Below are 24,658 nucleotides of genomic sequence, written 5' to 3' on the forward strand. Positions count from 1 at the left end.
CGCCCGGCTAGTTTTTTTTTTTTTTGTATTTTTAGTAGAGACGGGGTTTCACCATGTTAGCCAGGATAGTCTCGATCTCCTGACCTTGTGATCCACCCGCCTCGGCCTCCCAAAGTGCTGGGATTACAGGCTTGAGCCACCGCGCCCGGCCTGATTCATGTCTCTTATCTTGTTTTCAGGTTTTCTAAATAGTATCTCATTTTTAGGCTGGGTGCAGTGGCTCACACCTGTAATCCCAACACTTCGGGAAGCTAAGGCAGGCAGATTGCTTGAGCCCAGGAATTCAAGACCAGCCTGGGCCATTGGTGAAACCTCATCTTTGCAAAAAAATACAAAAATTAGCAGGGCTTGATGGTGTGCACCTATGGTCCCAGCTACTTGGGAGGTTAAGGTGGGAGGATCACCTCAGCCCGGGAGGTCAAGGCTGTGGTGAGCCGTGATCATACCACTGCACTCCAGCCTGTGGGTGACAGAGCCAGACCCTGTCTCCAAAAACAAACAAAAAATAATATCTCATTTTGCCTTAATATTATAATAATAATAGCTAACTTTTATTGGATGTAACTTCATGCCTGACTCTGTTTTAAGTGCTTTATATGTATTAACTCATTTATTCCTTTTTTTTTTTTTCTTTAAAGACAGAGTCTTGCTCTGTAACCCAGGCTGGAGTGCAGTGGTGCGATCTCAGCTCACTGCAACCTCTGACTCCTGGGTTTAAGCAATTCTCATTCCTCAGCCTCCTGAGTAGCTGGGACTACAGGCGCCCGCCACCATGCCCGGCTGGTTTTTGTTTTTGTTTTTGTTTGAGACAGGGTCTCTCTCTGTCACCCAAGCTGGAGTGCAGTGGCGCAATCTCTGCTCACTGCAACCTCTACCTCCCTGGGTTCAAGTGATTCTCCTGCCTCAGCCTCCTGAGTGGCTTGGATTACAGGCACGTGGCACCATGGCCAGCTAATCTTTGTATTTTTCATAGAGATGGGGGTCTCACCATGTTGGCCAGGCTGGTCTTGAACTCCTGACCTCAAGTGACCCGCCCGCCTCGGCCTCCCAAAGTGCTGGGATTACAGGCATGAGCTACCACACCCGGCCTGTTTATTCTTATAATAAGCCTTTGAGGCTGGGCTTGGTTGCTCATGCCTGTAATCCTAGAACTTTGGGAGGCCGAGGTGGGTGGATCATGAGGTCAGGAGATCGAGACCATCCTGGCTAACATGGTGAAACCCCATCTCTACTAAAAATACAAAAAATTAGCCGGGAGTGGTGGCAGGCGCCTGTAGTCCCAGCTACTCAGGAGGCTGAGGCAGGAGAATGGCGTGAACCCGGGAGGTGGAGCTTGCAGTGAACCAAGATCGTGCCACTGCACTCTAGCCTGGGCGACACAGCAAGACTCCGTCTCAAAAAAAAAAAAAAAAAGTCTTTGAGGTAGGAATTGTTATAATCATTTCATAGATGAAGAATGCCGCCAGTATTTTTCTTTTTAGGGGTTTCTAATTCCCTCCCCTGGCTCTTTATGTTGTCTTGTGCCAAGTTCAGAATGCTGTGATTCATTCTGAATAGCTAAGACATTGATGTAAATTCCTTTCTTGCATTCATGTAATTTCTACCTCATTTCACAGATGAGGAAACAGACCCAAAGAGGTTAATATGTCCAAACCATACAGCTAGTAAATGGCGGAACAAGAGACTGGAAATCTTTCTGACTCTACTGTTCTTTCTACTGTGCTATGCTTTCTCCTGCTAGGAAGGTGGAAATTCATGGGAAGAGATCTGTGTTCTTTCACATAACTACATGACTGTCAAGTGAAAATGGCCCAAGTATATTCTCTCTATGGACTAGATCAGAATGGCACGTAAAAGGATTTCGGTAAAACAGGGACAAGATGAACACTTGTTTCTACTGCTTTGCAGAGATAGAGTTTTTATTTATTATTTTTATTTTTTTGAGACAGGGGCTTGCTCTGTTGCCCAGGCTGTTGGGCAGTGGTGCAATCTCAGCTCACTGTAAACTCAACTTCCCTGGCTCAAGTGATCCTCCCACCTCAGTCCTCTAAGTAGCTGGGACTGCAGGCGCACAGCACCACGCCCAGCTATTTTAATTTTTGTCTTTTTTTTTTTTTTTTTTGTAGACATGGCATTTCACCATGTTGTCCATGTTGGTCTCAAACTCCTGAGCTTAAGTGTTCCACCCTTTTGGCCTTTCAAAGTGCTGGGATTACAGGCATGAGCCACCGTGTCTGGCCCAGAGTTAGGGTTTTTAAAGGAGCAAAAACAAATAGATTGTTTCCTAAAGCTTTCAGGATCAAGGTCACACTCCTCAGCTTGGAATACGGGCTCTTTAGCATAATACCTGCCCATCTCTCCAACCTCATCAGCCATCCAGATAATCTCTGTTATCTCACATTTATCTGTCTGTGCCTATACTGTTCTCTGTTTAGATGCCCTCCTGCTCACCTTATGTGCCTATTGTTACTACATCTCAAAGCTCAGCTCACACATCACCTCTCTGATTTAGAATTTCCTTGAATAGTAGTCAACTATTCAGAAGAGGGTCTGGGATTTGAAATCTAGCTCTGCCCCTTGCTAACTCTGTATATGATCTTGGCCACATTACTTAACTCTTTCTAAAGATCAGTTTTCTCCTCTATAAAATGGGACTACTACCCTCACAATGTTATCATAAAGATCTGCTGAAGTAATCAGTTTTTCTACAACATAGTAAAAGTTCAGTAATTGGTAGCAGCTATTATTCTCAGATATTCAGAAATGTTAGTTCAGGACTTTGTGTAATTTTTAGGAAAGCTTTAGGAGAAAAGAGAGTGTGGAACTCCCTGGCTTTGATTTAGATATGGATCTGCAGGAGAGCCCTGGGTTTCATTAATTTGGGTGACCATTTAGCTCTCTGAAAGCAAATTTTTTTTATTGCACAGAAATTTATTCTGGTTACTCTGCCTTGTTTCCCTCAGATTACAGAGTTGAAGGCTGATTTTCAGTACCAGGAATCGCAGATGAGAGCCAAAATGAACCAGATGGAGAAAACCCACAAAGAAGTCACAGAACAATTGCAGGTGACTGCTTATTTTACATGCTAAAATTGTGTACCTACCTGGTATACCTAGCTGATTCTATTTTAAGTGATCATCTCATAGATTTATTTTTTTCTCAAAGTATTGACAAATCATGTTAATCCCCTTTTTAGATTTTTTTTTTTTTTTTTTGAGACAGGTTCTCTCTCTGTCACCCAGGCTGGAGAGCAGTGGCACGATCATGGCTCACTGCAGCCTCAGCCTCCCAGGCTCTGGTGATCCTCCCACCTCAGCCTTCCAAGTAGCGAAGACCACAGCCATATACCACCCTATCCCACTAATTTATTTTTAAATTTTTTTGCAGAGATGGGCTCTCGCTGTATTGCCTCAGCTAGTCTTGAACTCCTGGCTTCAAGCGATCCTCCCACCTCAACCTCACAAAGTGCTAGGATTACAGGCGTGAGCCACCACGCCCAGCCTGTAGATACTTTGTATTGTTTCACTCTTGGATGTGTTCTGATCTTTTCCCCCTCAAAAACAGTAGAAATATTAAGTGTGTTCTTTGATTTTTGAATAAACCAGATGTGATTCCAGATGTCTGAATTATAGATTCTGTTTATCCAGCTCATGAAGTCACTCCACAGTTTGTATTGCATAAAGCATCCCTTTGTAACAGTGGGTCCCAAGAGATTGAGGTACACTGATTAACCTCTGGCAAATACTTTTTTTTCCTGAACCAAGTGTCAAGCCCTAGAACTTCCTGTTGTTTTCCACCTCTAGAATTGTTTGTCTCTTTCTGACCCTCCACATCGTCTGCCTTAGCATGTGCACTTATTCTGCATGAAAAAACATTATATCCTGTTTAAAACATCCTTCTTACACTGATTTTTTTTTTCTTTAGGCCAAAAACCGAGAGCTCCTGAAGCAGGCAGCTGCCTTGTCCAAGAGCAAGAAGTCAGAGAAGTCAGGAGCTATAACCTCTCCATGACACACCTCAAGGAGGCTCCATAGCAACAGCAAATGGAGTTGTCCAGGGTTAGGGTTGGAGACCTGGCTGTTCTGTGGGAATTGCAAGCTTTCTTAAGAAATCTCTATTTTATTACAGTTATCCTTCTTTGTGCGATTACAGTGGGCTGAATGGAAACACCTGGTTTGTGCTGTGTTAGACTGCATGCTTGAGTGTTTGGGATTTCAAGCTCACTCTGTTTCTCTCACTATTAGGACTTTTCTTTTTCTTCTTCCTCTTCTCTCTCTATTTTGGTTCTATTTTTTTTTTATTTTTTTTTTATTATTTTATTATTTTTTTTTTTTGTGGTGGTCACTGCTCAGTATAATGTGCAGAATGGTTTTTTGTTTTTTTTGTTTTTTTTTTGGTCCATCATTGCATCCTGCCATACCCATGAGCAAACTGTTTGGCATTAATTATATATCACTGCCACCCTCTGAACTTTGAAAACTGCCACCTTCAGACTTGGTATAATGGAAGAGGCTTTCTCTCTCCAATAAACCTTTTGCTTCAGGGTATACTCTTGGGTTTTTTTCCAGATGTATTATGTATGAACTTTGTACTATGTATAGCCAGAGTTTTATTTATTTTTTAAAAAAGAAACTTCTTCTTGATAAAGGAATAATGGTAGCCTAGCTAGTTCTTGTAAAAGTGATGCCTCTTGAAAAAAAACAGTCCTATTCACTAGCTTTTAGTAAAATAATCAGATCTTTTCTTTTTTGTTACCTTGGAGTCTTAAAAACATTGCTAAGGTGAAACAATTCAATGCATAAGTATGGAGCTAAGTGCCTTTTGGAGGATTTCTTGGAAGAGCATTTATGGAGATACTTAAGGGAGGTAGCAAAGATTTGAACCGTCTGTCTTTTTAAGTAAGGGCAGAAAGCAAGGTTGTCCAGGTTGTACTGGACACTTCTCTCCCCACCCTTTTCCTGATTGTTTTATGTGATTGATTTTAAATTTGAACACTGCCACTTCTTTAAAAAATAAAATCCTTTATTTGCTTATATCAGTTGTCATACTGGGCTGCTGTCAGAGAACTTTTTTTTTTACATGAACAGATTAAAAATGGAATAATATGGCCAGGCGCAGTGGCTCATGCCTGTGATCCCAGCAATTTGGGAGGCCGAGGCGGGTGGATCATTTGAGGTTAGGAGTTTGAAACCATCCTGGCCAACATGGTGAAACTCCATCTCTACTAAAAAAAAAATACAAAAATTAGCCGGGACTGGTGGTGCGCACCTGTAATCCCAGCTGCCCAGGAGACTGAGGCAGAAGAATTGCTCGAACCCAGGAGGTGGAGGTTGCAATGAGCTGAAATCGCAACACTGCACTGCAGCCTGGGCAATGGAGTGAGACTCTGTCTCAAAAAAAAAAAAAAAGGAATATTATTTGAACTACAGAGAACTTTGGGGGTCAGCATGAGCTGCTCTAGTAAGGACTCTGAGTCTGATTGGGAAAAGTGGTATCACTGTACCTTCTCCCCACTCCTCACCCACCCGAGCCCATACACTCCCTGCTTTTCATGGATATGTATTGAAAACAGGTGCTTCTCAGAAGCACTTTGCCTCAACCAGAGTTATATGTGCCCTGCCTGTCTTCCCTTCTGAACCCTGTAGGCACATGGATTTACTTTTCCAGGAAAGGGGATAGATTTACATTTCTAGGCATACTCTCAGGTCCTCTTTGTGATGTTTGTGAAAGGAATTAGGGTGTGTCATGTGTGCCATGAAACAACAAAACCAACTATCCTAGAATCATTTATGCAGGGGGTACTAAAGTTAGAAATAATAATAAGGGCAGATAACATTTGTACCTCAGTCTACCAAAAAATTGTAGCACTAAATTTAACTTCTAGGCGTTTCCTGGAAGCAGATGCTCTATAATTTGTGATAGCATTCTCATAAATGGAGTCCTACACATAATTGGACAGAGATGTGGAAATGGTAGTTTCCTTCTGATAAGGGATACAGTGGACCATGTCGCTTATATATCACCCTACTAGGGGATATAATTTTCCCTTCTAAGCAAGGGAAATGGCAGTGCTAAATAGTTTTGTAAAGTTTTTGAATGAGAAACTTTTAGGTAAAGATAAACTGTCATAATATTTTTCAGATGCATTTGCACTGACTATGGGAGAAAAATTGGGGAAATGACAGTCATGGTGTTTTTTTTTTAATTTTATTTTGAGGACTGAAATTCTGTTACATGATGTATGACAATATAAAAACATATTTAGTTTTATACTAAATCTTTTTTTAAGGTCTTGGCATTTAATATAAAGTAAATTCACACATTTTCTAACTTTCCATAAGTTCCAAAAAGGGAAAGAAGAAACCTCAGTCTTGAAATTTTGCTTTTTAAAGATCATGACACTGTTTTACCATGAAATTGAGTAGCTAACTTTTGGTAACACCTTTTGTTTCTTTGTATGTTTGTAATAATGGACATTTTAAAACAGGAATGTTTTGGTTTGTACAGACTTTGACAAATGTGTGTTAATAAAAATTCATATTGACTCAAGTGTAATTGTTGGGTTTTGTTTTTATTTCTTGCTGATTTACCAATAGACATACCCCATTATCCCCTTCAGCCTAGAAAAGTTTGTCTTGCTTGTAGACTTAAAAAATTAAAAGCCTAACTGCTAATTGGGAATTTCCTGTCCATTAGAGAATAAACTCATTCTCTTTCTCTCTTCTATGACTTTGTTTTGAGACAAGAGTCTCCCTCAGTCATCCAGGCTCGAGTGCAGTGGCAAGTGGATCACTGAGCCCTGACTTCCTGGGAATTCTCCCACCTCAGCCTCACAAGTAGCTGGGACTACAGATGCACACCACCATACCCAGCTAATTTTTGTATTTTTTGTAAAGATAGGGTTTTGCCATCCAGGCTGGTCTCCAACTCCTGGGCTCAAGCCATCCGCCCACCTCAGCCTCCCAAAGTGCTGGGATTACAGGCATGAGCTACCACACTGAGCCTCTTGGTGATTCTATTTACCCAGTTTAAGTGCTTATGTGATAGGCACTGTGCTAGGCAGTGCAGTTACAGCAGTGACAAAAACAAGTTACTGTCTTTATGGGGCTTCCATTTAGTGGAATATTGGACACCACCACACCACCATTGTTCCTTGATTTAAAAAGAAAAAAAAATTTTTTTTTGAGACGGAGTCATGCTCTGTTGCCCAGGCTGGAGTGCAGTGGCATGATCTTGGCTCACTGCAACCTCCACCTCCCGGGATCAAGCGATTCTCCAGCCTCAACCTCCCAAGTAGCTGGGATTACAGGTGTGCACCACCACATTTGGCTAATTTTTTTGTATTTTTAGTTGAGACAGGATTTCACCATGTTGGCCAGACTGGTGTCGAACTCCTGACCTCAGGTAATCCACCTGCCCTTGGCCTCCCAAAGTGCTGGGATTACAGGTGTGAGCCACTGCACCTGGCCAAAAAAATTTTTTTTGAGACAGCCTTTCTCTCTCACTTATGCCAGAGTTCAGTGATGTGATCTCGGCTCACTGCCGCTTTGACCTCCCAGGCTCAATTGATCCTTCCACCTCAGCCTCCCAAGTAGCTTGGACTACAGGTGTGTACCACCATTCCTAGCTAATTTTGTTTATTTTTTGTAGAGATGAGGTCTCAGTATGTTGCCCAGACTGGTCTTGAACTCCTGGACTCAGGTGATCCTCCCACCTTGGCCTCCCAAAGAGCTGGGATTACCCGGGTATGAGCCACCATGCCCAGCCATGTTCCTTAATTTTTATTCTTATTATTCAAAACATAATACAGAATGAATCTTCATAAAATATGAGTGAAAGCTTTTTGAAATGTCATCTCACAAGGAGAGGAATGCATCCCTTTGAAACCCTAGAGCCAGTAGGTTTTAAAATGAGAAGTGCCTTTCAGACACTGTCACTGTTACATCCTGGTCATTCTATAAACTCAAAGCTAATTTTCTCAGAATAAGTTGAAGATAGTTTTATTTTGTAGGTTATGTTTTTGTTTTTGTTTTTATTTTAGTTTGAGACAGACTCTTGCTCTGTCACCCAGGCTGGAGTGCAGTGGTGTGATCTCGGCTCACTGCAACCTCTGCCTCCTGGGTTCAAGTGATTATTGTGCCTCACCCTCCCAAGTAGCTGGGATTATAGGCATGTGCCACCATGCCCAGCTAATTTTTGTATTTTTAGTGGAGACAGGGTTATGCCATGTTGGCCAGGCTGGTCTTGAACTCCTAACCTCAGGTGATCCACCTACCTTGGCCTCCCAAAGTGCTAGGATTTCAGGCATGAGCCACTGTGCCTGGCCTGTTTTTGTTTTTTGTTTTTTGGTTTTTCTGAGATGGAGTCTCACTCTGTCACCCAGGCTGGAGTGCAGTGGTGCAATCTCGACTCACTGCAACCTCCGCCTCCCTGGTTCAAGCAATTCTCTAGCCTCAGCCTCTCAAGTAGCTGGGATTACAGGTGACCGCCACCAAGCCTGGCTAATTTTTGTATTTTTAGTAGAAACAGGGTTTATCATGTTGGCCAGGCTGGTCTCGAACTCCTGACCTCAAGTGATCTGCCTACCTTGGCCTCCCAAAGTGCTGGGATTACAGGTGTGAGCCACCACACCCCGCCTATTTTGTAGGCTATTTTTATGACTACCTTTATTGTGTGAATTATCTTAATTGACTCATTTACTCAGCCTTTAAAACCACTTAGGGTAAGAAAATAGTATAAACAGGCCAGGAGTAGTGGTTCGCGCCTGTAATCCCAGCACTTTGGGAGGCCGACGTGGGCAGATCACGAGGTCAAGTGTTCGTAGACCAGCCTGGCCAACGTGGCGAAACCCCATCTCTACTAAAAATACAAAAATTAGCTGGTTTCTACTTTATTTACTGTCCCTGGTGTAAGAACATGTCAGCCTTGATGTTAATTGCACAAATTATGATGCATATGGCACTTCTGCCTGTCCTGGAGGATTGCCTTTAATTAACTGGCTTCCTAGAACATGTATACCTATTCACTATGGCATATAAGCTTTGGGTCTGGGGAGTAACAGCACAGAAATCTACCTGTCTTGTGGCTGCCCAAGACTATGTGTTTGTCTGTAAGTTCCCTCAGTAAATCAACCAATACTGACAAATTGGATTTGTCTGCCTCCTCCTTTGGCTTCTTGGCTTCTTGGCATTTGGAGGTCACTTTGCATATACGGCCGTTTCACAGGACAGAGGACAACAAAGTAGAAGAGCATGTGAGGTGGAGGCTATTGTACTGACCATCTTATAAAATACAATCTGCCACTCAGGGAATGGGTTTTGGAACTAAGCCAGATCAGAGAGAGCAAGCTATAATGTCCTTCATGTCCTACCTTCAGACATCACACTCCATAATTTCTGCAATAGCCTATTGGTTACAGTGGTCAAGTTACTGACACTTTGATGTGGGAAGAGACTGTCCAGGTGCATTAATACCAGAAGATGATATCAAGGGTCCACCTTGGAGGCTAGCTACCACATTGACTTTTGGCCAGCAGGATTGAGTAACGATTGTGTGAACCTCTGGATTTTGAAGATAGCAATAAAAATTACCTTTTGGGGGAAAGTAGTTCATACTTCTTAGCTATTACTGGAATCCATGACTTCTCCAACTACCAGGGCTTGCCAGGCTGTCCCTCCAGCAAATTATCAACCCTATTTGAAAAGTGAGACCATGTAGTGCTATGATGTCAGGCTGCCTGAAGTGGAAACTTCCTGTCTCTACTTACCTTAGAGTTGCTGTGAGGATTAAATAATACATATAGAAGTGTTTTTTTGTTTTTTTTTTTTGTTGTTGTTCGTTTGTTTGTTTTCAGAGTCAGATCTCAGCTAGGCGCGGCGTTTCACACCCGAAATCCCAGCACTTCAGGAGGCTGAGGCAGGTGGATCATGAGGTCAGGAGATTGAGACCATTCTGGTCAACGTGGTGAAACTCCCTCTCTACTAAATATACAAAAATTAGCTGGGCGTCGGCTGGGCGCGGTGGCTCACGCCTGTAATCCCAGCACTTTTGGAGGTCGAGGCGGGCAGATCACAAGGTCAGGAGATGGAGACCATCCTGGCTAATACAGTGAAACCCCGTCTCTATTTAAAAAAATACAAAAAATTAGCTGAGTGTGGTGGCGGGCACCTGTAGTCCCAGCTACTCAGGAGGCTGAGGCAGGAGAATGGCATGAACCCAGGAGGCGGAGCTTGCGGTGAGCTGAGATCGAGCCACTGCACCTCCAGCCTGGGCGGCAGAGCGAGACTCCATCTCAAAAAAAAAAAAAAAAAAAAAAAATTAACTGGGCGTGGTGGCACGTTCCTGTGATCCCAGCTACTCAGGAACCTGAGGCAGGAGAATCACTTGAACCAGAGAGTCAGAAGTTGCAGTGAGCCCAGATTGCGCCACTGCACTCCAGCCTGGTGACAGAGGGAGACTCAGTCTAAAAAAAAAAAAAAAAAAAAAGAGTCAGATCTCGCTCTGTTGCTCAAGCTAGAGTGCAGTGGCATGATCATAGTTTACTGCAGCCTCGAACTCTTAGACTCAAGCAATCTTCCTACCTCAGCCTCTCGAGAAGCTGGGACTACAGGCACAAGCCACTATGCCCAGCTACATGTAAAAGTCATGTAGCTGCCAGGCACACCAGCCTGGGCGAACAGTGCTTGGCACGTAGTATGCACTCAATTTTGTAAGCTATTGTCACCTATGACTTCTACAGAATCAACATTTTATGTTTTCTAAGAAGGAAGGTGATAGAGGGATAAATTAGAATGAACATGTATGTTTACTTGTTTTTTTGCTTCCAAAGTCACTTTATTCCTAGGTCACCTCTAGGCCATCAGACCATTATTGCAACCCACAACTTTTATAACCTCTTTTTCAACTCCACATTACCTACCTCATATATGCCATTTTATTGCATTGATTTCTAGAGTGCCATTTAAGTATGTGTGTGTCTGTGTGTGTGTGTATAAAATTGGCATACACTAAAATAACCCTCCTTAGTGCACAATGAGTTTTGACAAGTGTATGAAGTTGTGTAATCACCACCATAATCAAGATATGGAACATATTCATCAACCCCAAAAGTTCCCTTGTGTCCTTTGGTGCCCTTCCCTCCACACCAGCCTTTATGCAACCACTAATCTGATTTATATTCCTATACCTTTGCCTTTTAGAGAATGTCATATAGCCAGGTGTGGTGGTTCACGCCTGTAATCCCAGCACTTTGGGAGGCCAAGGTGGGCAGATCACCTGAGGCCAGGAGTTCAAGACCAGCCTGGCCAACATGGTGAAACCCCATCTCTACCAAAAATACAAAATGAGCTAGGCATGGTGGCACATGCCTGTAATCTCAGCTACTCGGGAGGCTGAGGCAGGAGAATCGCTTGAGCCTGGGTGGCAGAGGTTGCAGTGAGCCGAGATCGTGCCATTGCACTCCAGCCTGGGTGACAAGAGTGAAACTCCATCTCAAAAAAAAAAAAAAAAAGAGAATGTCATATAAATGGAATCACATAGGATATGGCCTTTTGTGTCTGATTTTTTTCACTTAGCATATGTGTTCGAGATTCATCCGTGTTTTTGCATGTCTCAGTAATTTATTCCAAGTCTCAGTAGTTTCTTTTTATAGCTGAATAGTTTTCCACTGTATGGATGTACCACAGTTTATCTCTTCAGCAGTTGATGGACCCTTGAGCTGCTTCCAGTTTTTGGTTATTATGAATAAAGCTGCCTTGAACATTTGCATACAGGTCTTTTAATAGAAATGTGTTTTTATTATTCTTGGGTAAATATATAGCAGTGGAGCTGCTGAATTGCTGGGCTGTAAGGTAAATTTATTCTTAACTGTATAAGAGACTGTAAAACTATTTTCCAAAGTGACCGTACCATTTTGCATCCCCACCAGCAATATATGAGCACTAAGTTTAATACAGTATTATTTGCAATCTAAGTGAATTTCCCCATTAACTCCTCCCTAACAGTCCCCAGGAAGCTCACCATACTGATAGTGATAGTGATATTTTATGATCTTGGATTACTGCCACCTCTACCTCCCAGGTGCAAGCCATCCTCCCACCTCAGCCTCCCGAGTAGCTGGGACTACAGGCATGTGCCACCATGCCCAGCTAATTTTTGTATTTTTTGTAGAGACAGGGTTTCACCATATTGTCCGGGATAGTCTCAATCTCCTGAGCTCAAGTGATCCATCCTTTTGGCCTCCCAAAGTGCTGGGATTACAGACATGAGCCACTGCACCTAGTCCTATTCTGACTTTTAATAACACAGATTTAATTTGGCCAGTTTTGAACTTAATAAAGATGAAATGATACAGATTGTACTCATTTTATGTCTGGCTGCTTCTTCTCCTTTTTTTTTTTTTTTTTTTTTTTTTTAAGAGACAGGGTCTCGCTCTGTTGCCCAGGCTGGAGTGCAGTGGTGCGATCATAGCTCACTGCAGCCTTGACTTCCTGGCCTCAAGGATCCTCCCACCTTGATCTCTCAGGTAGCTAGGACTACAGGTGTGCACCACCATGCCTGGCTAATTTGCATCTGGCTCCTTTAGCTATGCATTGTTGGGAAGAGGTCACCTATGTTGTTCACACAGCAGTAGGCCATTTATTTTTGTGCTCTATAATATCTGTTTATACAAACCTCTGTTGATGGATATTCAAGTTGTTTCCAGTTTGGAACTAGTAAAAATAAATACTGCTATGAACTTCATAATAACACCAAATTGGAGACAATGCAAACATCCATCAATAAGAGAATGGATAAGTAAACTGTAAGTATATTCATATGAGGAAATACTAATCAGTAATAAAAAAAGACCAAACTACTGATATATGCAACATCATGGATAAATCTCAAAAACATTATCTTAATTGAAAAAAGCCAAAACTAAAGAATATAAAAAATATGAAGTCCAAGAGCAGACAAAGCTAATCTGTAGTGACAAAAATCAGGAAGTAAAGGCCGGGTGCAGTGGCTCACGCCTGTAATCCCAGCACTGAGAGGCTGAGGCAGGCGGATCATTCGAGACCAGCCTGACCACGGTGAAACCCTGTCTCTACTAAAAATACAAAAAAATTTTGTATTTTTACAAAAAACATGGTGGCGCATGCTTGTATTCCTTAGCTACTCGGGAGGCTGAGGCAGGAGAATCGCTTGAACCCAGAAGGTGGAGGTTGCAGTGAGCCGAGATCGTGCCACTGCACTCCAGCCTGGGTGACAAAGTGAGACTCCATCTCAAAAAAAAAAAAAAAAAAAAAAATCAGTAAGTAACTTCCAGTGATGAGGGAAATGGATTAGAAAGGAGCATAAGTCAAGGAAACTTTCTGGGGTGATGATGAAAATGTTCTATCTCTTGGTTTGGGTGTGGAAGTAACATGGGTGTGTCAAAATCCATTGAGCTGAACACTTAATATCTGTGCATTTGATTGTATATCAATTATAACTCAATAACAATCAAATGTAAGGGCTGGGTGTCATAGCTCACTCCTGTAATCCCAGCATTTTGGGAGGCCGAGGTGGATGAATCGCTTGAGCCCAGGAGTTTGAGACTAGCCTGGGCAACATGGCAAGACCACATCTCTACCAAAAAAAAAAAAAAAAAAACGAAAATTAGCCAAGTGTAGTGGTGCGTGCCTGTAGTCCCAGCTACTTGGAGGCCTGAGGTAGGAAGATGGCTTGAACTAGAGAGATTGAGTCTGCAGTGAGTTGAGATCATGCCACTGCACTCCAGCCTGTCTCAAAACAAACAAACAAACAAAAAAAGTAAATAAGTATAGAAAAATGCTGCTTGGCCCTAAAAATGCTCCTGTGGACTATACCTGGTTTTTGGAACACATATAGTTGGGTATATAGTTAGGAGTAGAATTGCTGGGTCATAAGGTGCATGGGAATCCTGGCTCTGTCACTTAACAGCTGTATGACATTAGGCAAGTACCCAGAATCTCCAGTTTATCTATACCAAGGAGCTAATATCACCTTGATGGGTGCAAACCCATGAAGACTATCTTCGTTAATTAACAAAAGTATGTAGTGCTAAGAGACATTTTCTCTAAAGCCATAGATTTTTAGAAAATTTGTTGCTCAAATTATCAAGAAGAATGGAATATACCACTCTTACCTGGAGGATCAGTTACTTTGATGCAGAAGAGCAGCCTCAATTTCTAACGCAGGTGCAGAGCTTCAGATAAGGCGTTTCCAGACACAACATTCCACATTTATCTTGGCATCATGGTTTCCAAGGAAACAGGATCTTGTTAGCTAGGGCCTGATGATAATCCCTTTACACATAGCCTGGTGTGTTTAGGGGCTATCAAAACACTGCTTCTTTAAAAATTTATCTACATTTCTTTCCCCCAAATCCTGGAATAACTCACTGTCTTCCTGTGTTTTGTGACACGCTGCATGATTCCTTTGGCGTGCAGTTTCCCTTGCAGCAGCAAGTTAATAAACTTAACTTTTTCTGACTACAGGTGGTCTTTATCAGATGGGTTTTATCTTGGAGATTACTGATAATGTACACAAAATGTGTTCATACTGCCTGGCACCTAAGAAGCATTTAAGAAATGATAAAATTATTATTTTTATTATTCATGTGTTAATCCAACAAATGTTTGTTTGACATCCAGTATTTGCAAGGCACAGATTTACTGCTATGAGAGATGATCGCTACAACCTCCGCCTCCCAGGCTTAAGCTACACTCCTGCCTCAGGCTCCGGAGTAGCTGGGACTATAGGCTCAGGCCACTGTGCCCAGCTAATTTTTGCATTTTTGGTAGAGACATGCTTTCGCCATTTTGCCTAGGCTGGTCTCGAACTCCCGAGCTCAAGCAACAATCAGCCTGCCTCAGCCTCCCAAAGTGCTGGGATTCCAGTAGTGAGCCACCGCACCCAGCCTTAAAACGATTTTTATTGTACATGGAGAAAGAAAACAATATTTTTAATTCCTATAATTCCTTTACTGAACTTCACTTTAAATAGTGTGAAATGTAAATTTAAAAATTATCAGGACTATCATATAGGTTAAAAAGTGCAATTTACATGACTTGCTATAAGATTTGACATAAAACTACAGATTCTAAGAAACAGTAAGGTTGTATAATAATAACCAAAACAGGCCGGTGCGGTGGCTCACGCCTGTAATCCCAACACTTTGGGAGGCCGAGGCGGGTGGATCACCTGAGGTCAGGAATTCAAGACCAGCCTGACCAACATGGTGAAACCCCATCTCTACTGAAAATACAAAAATTAGCCAGGCTGTGGTGGTGCATGCCTGTAATCCCAGCTACTTGGGAGGCTGAGGCAGGAGAATTGCTTGAACCCAGGAGGCAGAAATTGCAGTGAGCCAAGACTGCGCCATTCGACTCCAGCCTGGGCAACACAGCAAGACTCCATTTCAAAAATAAAATAAAATAACCAAAACAAGAGCCCCCAGATGTCATCCATCTCTTTCTAGAGAGAGGGAAAAAAAATGCTCTCAAATTCTCCAACGAAAAATAGAGATAGACACCCTTAAAAAATCCTAAGGCTGGTGGGTGGATCACTTGAGCCCAGGAGTTCGAGACCAGCCTGAACAACATGGCCAAACCCCACCACTACAAAAAATATAAAAATTAGCTGGGCGTGGTGGCGCACGCCTGTAATCCCAACTACTCGGAGGCTGAGGTGGGAGGATCTCTTGAGCCCAGGAGAAGGAGGTTGCAGTGAGCGGAGATCGTGCCACTGCACTCCAACCTGTGTGACAGAGCGAAACCCTGTCTCAAAAAAAATAAAATAAAATAAAGAAAAAACCCTAAGGCCAGATACAGGCTCATTCACTTGGGGTCTCCTTTCACCCAGGCAAGCAGCTTTCTGTCTTTGCATTTTCCAAAGACTGCAAAGCAGGCTGGGGTGGGGTGGGGTGGGGTGGGGTGGGGTGTAGAACACAGGAAACGCAGCCAGTTCCCCTTCACTTCTCACCATCTTGATCTCCTCCCAAACCAAAACCCTATGTCTTTCCTTTTAACATACGCTTACAGAAATGCAGTCTTCTGTAGGAAAATTGAGGTCATGCATTCCAAAGTATTTAAGGGTATGATTTTTAAATTTTAGGAATCTAGTTCTCCAAGAAATCCCGGTTTGGGATATAGATGAACGAGCTATTTGGGAGAGATTTCGATGAGAATGAATTTTAGAGAAGTAGCGAGGTGAGGAGAGAGTCAGCTTAGCGTTTGGGTTTTGCAGTCAAACTTCAGCAAGGCGAAGTAACCTCGCTGGTCTTAATTTTCTCATCGGTAATAGGGAAAATAATAATGCTAACATTGATGAGTTACTTTACTTCAATATTTAAAAAACCGACTCTCCGTTATCTATTCTAATGATAAAAATGTAGATAGAGCATCGTCCCTTGCTGTGAAAAATCTTATGAACAAGTGAATTGCGGTGAGGATTCACACATAGTATGTGCTTAATAAACATTATTATTTTATTGTTTAGATTAGAAGAGGGGTGGAGGGAGAAATGAAAGCGGTTTGGAAACCCCAAATACTACCAAAGCCCTGGGGATGGAAGTAGAGAGGAATTTCGGGTTACGATTTGGTTCCTGGTCTGAGTTTCAACGTTGAATACTCCCATATTTGGGCCTGAATTCTCAAAACAGAATAGGATGTAAGGGCTGAGATCATCTGGTACAGTTTTATGCAAATCGAAAATTCTTGCCTCTTGTCAATGTGCCCTGGCGAGAAACAACACCTCCACCCAAGCTCATCCAATCTCAGCCCCAACTAGGTGACGTCATCTCTCCGCCCCGCAACCCCCAAGCCCGGGGCAGTCCTGTCTCTAAACTACAGTCCCAGCCCCAGTCCCAGCGGCGCCTGCGCACTTTGAACCGGGGCGGGGAGGACGCGTGCGCGCTGCGTGGGGGCGGGACTAGTGCGCACGCAGCCTTAGCTTCTTCCCCGCCCTTGCTCTTCCCAGTTTCTCCGTCAGCCTGCGGGTCCCGGCTGGCGGCTGCTTCCGGTGGGAGAGTGGTGTAGGGCGAGCAGGTCTCAGCTCCTCGTCATGTCATACGGTCCCTTAGATATGTACCGGAACCCGGGGCCCTCGGGGCCCCAGCTCCGGGACTTCAGCAGCATCATCCAGACGTGCAGCGGCAACATCCAGCGGATCAGCCAAGCCAGTGAGCCGGGGTACCGAGCTGGGGGGCGGGAGCTGTCCCCGGGACAGGCCTGGGTGAGACTGCCGGGTCGCGGAGCCTGGCTGGGGCTACGGCCGAGGCCACACCTGGGGCTGTCTCGGGCTGTCCACCCTGGGGGCGGTGGGCTTGCCTGCCCCAGTCTGTCAGGCCCGGGCTGCCCGAGGGTCCCCGGCCCCAGCTGAAGCTTGAGCTGCTTCTCTGGAGTTCTGCCCCCACGGTGCTGGGACCAAAACAGCCCGAGGGTGGGAAGGGGAGTGTGTGTCATCTCGAGAGCTGTGAGTGCGTTGACTTGGCGCAGTGGTCAGCCGAGTTTCTCCTGTCATCCACCTTCCTCCCCACCCACCTCGCTTTCCTCTTAGGCCAGTTTGGATGGGGTTGTTTACTGATTTAGGCTTTAGGTTTACATTCTGCTCAGCCCCTGGCTCCTCGGAAATCAGCAACTTTCAATTAAGGGAAGTGGAGAGTGCATGTGTTTGGATGACTTCATACACAGTTCTTCCTGTAATGAATTCGGAAATCAGACACAATGACTGGTATTTGAGAGGTGGGAGGACTTCTGTTTTAATAAAGATCACCAGCAACATTTCACCTTACATTATTTTGTCTTTTGTAACAAAGCATTGGGGTGTATTTTTGGATTTCAGGCAGATGAGGCTTTTGTTTTCCTTCCCTACTTAGCTGCTCTTGAACAAATCTGGTACACAGGGAAGCTAAGAGACTTAGCCACAACCACAGAGCAAGTAATGCATGGTAGGGTTGTTGGTGGAATTCAGAATGGTATTGCTTGTCTTAAAACTCCCTCCTCCCCATTAGGGTCTGAGTGAAACTGTAGCTGAATGAGTCAAATACAGGGTGTTTCTTGGGCTTGAAAATCATCTTGGAGCCTTATAAACAGGAGATCAGCAACAGCTTTACTTGGAAAGAATAGTGGTCATCATCCTTATTGTTTACTATTGTGTTTTGTGAGCTTGGTGTACTCTGTTAATAGGTAGAACTAGTTAGTCCTGAATTACAATTCTGTATTTTAAATAATATCACTTTGCTTTAGTTTTTAAACTTTAAAAAATTTTTCTTTTTTGTAGAGATGAAGTCTTGCTGTGTTGGCCAGGCTGGTCTCAAACCCCTGGGCACAAGCACTTCTCCCACCTCAGCCTCCCAAAGTGCTGGGATTACAGGCGTGAGCCACTGTGCCCAGCCTAATTTTTTTAATTTTAAAAAATTAAATATTTTAAATTTGTTTTTAAGAGACAGAGTCTAGCTCTGTCACCCAGGCAGAGTGCAGTGATCTGAGTGAAGTAGAGCGATCCTAGCTCACTATAACCTTGAATTCCTGATCAGCTTGCTGAGTCGCGAGGACTACAAGGATGCATCTACCATGCCAGGCTAATTTTTAAATTTTTTGTAGGGATGGGGTCTCACTATGTTGCCCAGGCTCACTTTGCTTTTAAATCTAAATGTATATTGTAGAGTTTGAGAAGTTTCTGATCAAAAGCAATTGAGACTCTGGAAGTGAAAGGAAGGGTATGTGACCTCTTAAAATCCAGAACTAAAAAAAAATAATATGACCACTGGTTAGAAAGTGTAGTACTTTTTGTTCCAGTTTCCTTTTGTGAAGGAGCTGTAATACAGGTTAGATCAGAAAATTCTAGTTCAAGGCTGAAATTTTCTTGTTGAAGCTAAATCTGATTTTAATATCTATTTGCAAAATATTCATTCAACATGTATTCAATATTATATATATCATATATATTTAATATATAATATACACATGAAGATGGATAGATGGATACATGTTGAATGAATATTATATACATGCTGATATATATATATGTATATAAAAAATCAGAATACTCCCAAAGGTAGATCCGACATACATTTTTAAATTTACATTTAAATTTTTATTTTGAGACAGGGTCTCACTCTATCACCCAGGCTGGAGTGCAGTGGCATGATCTCAGCTCACTGCAGCCTCAACTTCCCTGGCTCAAGCAGTCCTCCTGCCTCAGCCCTACAAGTAGCTGGGACTACAGGTGTGCACCACCATGCCCGGCTAATTTTTTTTTTTTTTTTGAAATGGAGTCTTGCTGTGTCGCCCAGGCTGGAGTGCAGTGGCACAATCTCCGCTCACTGCAAGCCCCGCCTCCTGGATTCACACCATTCTCCTGCCTCAGCCTCCTGAGTAGCTGGGACTACAGGCGCCCACCACCACACCCGGCTAATTTTTTGTATTTTTAGTGGAGACAGGGTTCACCGTATTAGCCAGGATGGTCTCGATCTCCTGACCTCGTGATTCGCCTGCCTTGGCCTCCCAAAGTGCTGGGAATACAGGCATGAGCCACTGCGCCTGGCCCATGCCTGGCTAATTTTTATATTTTTTGTAGAGATGGAGTTTCACCATGTTGTCCAGGCTGGTCCTGAACTCCTGTTCTCAAGTGATCCACCCACCTTGGCCTCCCAATAGGCCAGGATTACACATATGAGCCCCAATGCCTAGCCTTCAACATACATTTATTTGAGTATGTAGTAAGTGTAAGAACTGGCATGGATCTTTCAACAGAGAACCTGCAGAGTACATAAACAAAATATAAAGTTAAAAGGGATTGGTGCTATAAAAGACATATAAATAACATGAAGGTATTCTGGGGAGAGAGAGATTGTTTTTAATTGAGAAGGCATTATGGCATTTCAGTTATGTCTGGAAAGAGGATGGAAAGATTTGGACCTTTGAAGGTAAAGAGAAGAGCATTCCAGGAGGGAATAAAATGAACAGGCATCATAGTGGGGAAGCATAGGGTATATCTAGAAGAGTAGTTTAATTTGGCTAGAGTGGTGGATTCCAGAAAGTAGTGGGAAAAAAAGGATTGAAAGGTAAATTGGGGCCCAAACATGAAGGACGTTAAATGCTAAGCTAAGGGGCTTGGATTTAATTCTTTAGGAAAGTATGAGTTGAATTCAAAGGGAGAGAGACTGGAATCAGAGATACCAGTTAGGGCTGTGAACATGAAGAGAAAGGAAACGATAGGAGAGGTTTCCTTGGTGATAGAATTGGTAAGATTTAGCTATTGATTGGGCATTGGCCCCAAGGGGATCATTTAAGTCAACTGTTAGTAATATTAATAGCTAACGTTTGAGTACATACTGTGTTCCAGGCAGTATGAAAAGTGCTTTATATGCATTATCTTATAACAACTCTGAAGCACCAGGATCATTTCCATGTTATGTATTAGGAAACAAACTATAAAGGTTAAGTAATTGCCCTGCTAACAAATGACAATATCTGAATTTGAAACTAGGTCTGTCTCTTATGACCAGCAATTTGTCTTTTATAACTTTTTATTAATATTACAGTTCTGGGCTGTGCTCAGTGGCTCACACCTGTAATCCCAGCACTTTAGGAGGCCGAGGAGGGAGGATTACTTGAGGCCAGGAGTTTGAGATTAGCTTGGACAATATAGCGAGACCTCATCTCTAAAAAAAAATTTTTTTAATTAGCCAGATGTGGTAGCATGTGCCTGTAGTCCTAGCTACTTAGGAGGCTGAGGCTGGAGACTCTCTTGAGCCCAGGATTTGGAGGCTGCAGTGAGCTGTGATTATGCCACTGTACTCCAGCCTGGGTGACAGAGTAATATTTTGTCTCTAAATAAATAAATAAAATTAAAAATAAATAAATCAATAACAGTGCTATAGCAGTTAACACTTCAGGTTTACAAGTATGCAAATAACTTGTTTTTTCACTCTCCAGAGGACACTCTGTGGGGGAAATACCTGAAGCCGTGGTACTTTCTCTTCTTGTGGTGTGTTCATCTCCTCCATCAGTTTGTTAGCTCCTTTGAGTCAAGGGGCATGACTTATTCATCTTTATATTTCCAGTACTTATCTCAGTCCCAAACATATGAAAGATTCATTGATCCACTATGCAACAAATATTCCTGGAACTCCTGCTATGTGCTGGGGTAAAGCAATGAACAAGAGGTAAAATCCCTTCCCTCATTGCATATGTATGTGTATTTGTGTGTGGAGGGGTATGTATACACACATATGAACACACACATATAAATAATGTCAAGTAATAATAAATGCTATGAAGAAAAAGCAGGGTAAGTAGATAGAGAGTCAGGGAAGAGGGAGGGTGGGTGCACTATTTTAGTTGATCAAGGAAGACCTCTCTGAGGAGGTAACATTTGACTGAGTAGACATGTGAATGAAGTGAGCGAGAGAGCTGTGTGAGTAGTTGGGAAAGGCGTTCTAGGTATAGGGCAAGAGCAAAGACTTTGATGTGTTCAAAGAAGAGCAAGGAGGCTCGTGTGGCTGGAGCACAGTTAGAAAAAGGAGGCAGAATAGGGAAAGAGGCCAGAAAGGTAACCAGGGATCATATTTTATAGGATCTTGATGCACAATAAATTGTATCAAATTGATTTGAATGAATGAGGCATTTCTACCATTTTGGAACTCTTCCTGCCTCTTTCCCCTTGTACTGTGTGGTACATACCATATCGTGTGACCCTAGGCAGTGTGAGCTGAAATTCTTCCAGGCCAGGCATGGTGGCTCACGCCTGTAATCCCAGCACTTTGGGAGACTGAGGCAGGCGGATCACAAGGAGTTTGAGGCCAGCCTGGCCAACATTGTGAAACCCTGTTTCTATTAAAAATACAAAAAAATTAGCCAGGCATGGTGATGCATGCCTGTAATCCCAGCTACTCGGGAGGCTGAAGCTGGAGAATTGCTTGAAGCCAGGAGGCGGAGGTTGCAGTGAGCCGAGATCGTGCCACTGCACTCAGGTCTGGATGACAGAGCAAGACTCCCGTCTCAAAAAAAAAAAAAAATGAATTCTTCCCTTGGAATTGTTTGGGGAGAAATGGGATGTCCGAAATTGATGGGATGACATTGCATCTACTCAGTTATCAAGCTAGTACCTATCCCCAAACCTTGCCAAGGGACCAGCACACCCAAATATACCCTTAGAATGTGAGCTCACAGACATACATATACCCACACCCCCTTACAGTCCTGCAAGGACTTGTACCCATTAAAAGTTTGAGAGAACAGTTATTCTTTTTTCTAAACTGTTGAGCCACAGATGTGGGGTTGGAATTGCTGAGCACCTCCAGCCTGAGATAAGGCAGCTCACTGCGTGGGTTGTTACAGGTACAGCTAAGGGTGGCTGCCTGGTACAAGTGGTGGTTATCAGTATGCGTTGGGTACAGAGGAAAAATACTTGACTTACTGTGGAACGAAGTGTCTGGGCGAGTATTGCTGAGGCAGATATAGCTAAAAACCTATTAACCTCAAAGTTAACTCTGAAGGGATTGAAGAACAGCATTTCTGGCCGGGCGCGGTGTCTCACACCTGTAATCCCAGCACTTTGGGAGGCCGAGGCAGTCGGATCACCTGAGGTCAGGCATTCGAGACCGGCCTGGCCAACATGACAAAACCCCGCCTCTACTAAAAATCAAAAGGTTAGCCGGGCGTGATGGTGGGCGCCTGTAGTCCCAGCTACCCGGGAGGCCCAGGCAGGAGAATTGCTTGAACCGGGGAGGCAGAGGTTGCAGTGAGCCAAGACCAAGATCGCTCTACTGCACTCCAGCCTGGGCGACAGAGTGAGATTCCATCTCAGAAAAAAACAAAACAACAACAACAACAAAAAACCCAGCAGCATTTCTGTTGTTTATGTTGCTATCGATGTGATCTTGTTTACTAACAGAATAAGAAGAGTGGAGGTCTCACCGTGTCACCCAGGCTGGAATGCAGTGGTGCAGTCGTAGCCCACTGTAACCTCAAACTCTTGGGCTTCAGCGATCCTCCTACTTGAGTCTCCCAAGTAGCTAGGACTACAGGCATGTGACACTGCGCCTGACAAGTTGTAAAAGTTTTTTAGAGACAGGGGTCTCGCTCTGTTGCCCAGGCTGGTCTTGAATTCCTGACCTCAAGCCATCCTCCTACCTCAGTCTCCCAAAGCAAGAAGAGTTTAACTTTTAAATTGATTATTATGAAATCCTTGGGGTTCTACTTTCAAAGTTATTTTCATGTTTGCCCCTTACTTTTTATGTTTCTTTGCTGTCCTCTTAAGTCTTCATCAGCTCAACATCTGTATTTCAGCAGCATATTCATAGTGTCTCTGATTATGGTCTCGCCCCATTCTAGTTTATACTGATAATGCTATCAGCACTATGTCTAAAGTCCTGTTTTTATTATACTGCTCACTTCCTCAAGAGCCTGAGGTGGCTCTCTGTTGTCTACTGAATCAGATGTTTTGTTTTGTGGTTTTTTTTTTTTTGAGCCAGAGTCTCACTTTGTCACCCAGGCTGGAGTGCCATGCTGTGATCTTGGCTCACTGTAACCTCCACCTCCTGGGTTCAAGCATTTCTCCTGCTTCAGCCTCCTGAGTAACTGGGATTACAGGCGCCTGCCACCACACCCAGCTAATTTTTGTATTTTTAGTAGAGACAGGGTTTCACCATGTTGGCCAGGCTGGTCTTGAACTCCTGACCTCAGGTGATCTGCCCATCTCGGCCTCCCAAAGTACTGGGATTACAGGTATGAACCACCACGCTCGGCCTGAATCAGATCTTAATATTCCACTTTGCTTTCACTCCCTGCGATCTTAACCCAAATTAGCCATATTTTCTACTCTTCCTTACTCTTTGCTAGGAAGGCTATTGTCTTTACGTTCCTCAACTCTATCTTTCGGTTTATATTTTGCTCATTTGGTTCCTCCTTTTTTTTTTTTTTTGAGATGGAGTTTAGCTGTTGTTAACAGCCGAGGCTGAAGTGCAGTGGTGCAATCTTGGCTCACCATAACCTCCGCCTCCCAGGTTCAAGCGATTCTCCTACCTCAGCCTCCCTAGTAGCTGGGATTATAGGAATGTGCCACGACGCCCAGCTAATTTTATATTTTTAGTAGAGACCAGGTTTCTCCATGTTGGTCAGGCTGGTCTCGAACTCCCAACCTCAGGTGATCCGCCCACCTCAGCCACCCAAAGTGCTGGGATTACAGGCGTGAGCCACTGTGCCTGGCCTTTGGTTCCTCCTTTTTTTAGTATATTTTCTCTCCCTACCTCATTGGCTATCTAAATTATATAAATCCTCTCAGTTGTGCATAAGTCCTGCTCATAGCAACTAAGTTTTTCTTTGCATTTTTTTTTTGAGATGGAGTCTTGCTCTGTTTCCCAGGCTGGAGTGCAGTGGGACGATCTTGGCTCACTGCAACTTCCGCCTCCTGGATTCAAGTGATTCTCCTGCCTCAGCCTCCCCAGTAGCTGGGATTATAGGCGTGCACTACCACGCCTGACTAATTTTGGTATTTTTAGTAGAGACAGGGTTTCACCATGTTGGCCAGGCTGGTCTTGAACTCCTGACCTCAGGTGATCTACCCGCCTTGGCCTCCCAGAGTGCTGGGATTACAGGCACCCAGCCTTCCTTTGCTTTTGAAAGATAAAGTGAAGTCAGAAAGATCA

The 24,658-nt window shown here is 43.5% G+C and overlaps 2 protein-coding genes across 8 annotated transcripts in view; both read left to right on the forward strand.

Annotated features, from left to right (window-relative positions):
* The window catches only part of FAM76A (family with sequence similarity 76 member A), a 38,423-nt gene extending 31,873 nt beyond the window's left edge, over positions 1-6,550 (forward strand). For all 5 annotated transcript variants that reach the window (XM_025368918.1, XM_025368925.1, XM_025368933.1 and 2 more), the window contains 2 exons: positions 2,964-3,065; positions 3,925-6,550. In XM_025368918.1, the coding sequence (XP_025224703.1) occupies positions 2,964-3,065; positions 3,925-4,011 (189 nt within the window). In that variant the 3' untranslated portion in view covers positions 4,012-6,550. The remainder of the gene's footprint in view (positions 1-2,963; positions 3,066-3,924) is intronic.
* Positions 6,551-16,914: 10,364 nt separating this feature from the next.
* The window catches only part of STX12 (syntaxin 12), a 51,284-nt gene continuing 43,540 nt past the window's right edge, over positions 16,915-24,658 (forward strand). For 2 of the 3 annotated variants that reach the window (XM_025393005.1, XM_025392997.1), the window contains exon 1: positions 16,915-17,185. In XM_025393005.1, coding sequence (XP_025248790.1) covers positions 17,068-17,185 — 118 coding nt within the window. In that variant the 5' untranslated portion in view covers positions 16,915-17,067. The remainder of the gene's footprint in view (positions 17,186-24,658) is intronic. The other variant, XM_025393011.1, reaches the window with a different exon arrangement.

Source organism: Theropithecus gelada, chromosome 1 (assembly GCF_003255815.1).
Source record: "Theropithecus gelada isolate Dixy chromosome 1, Tgel_1.0, whole genome shotgun sequence".
Taxonomy (NCBI): domain Eukaryota; kingdom Metazoa; phylum Chordata; class Mammalia; order Primates; family Cercopithecidae; genus Theropithecus; species Theropithecus gelada.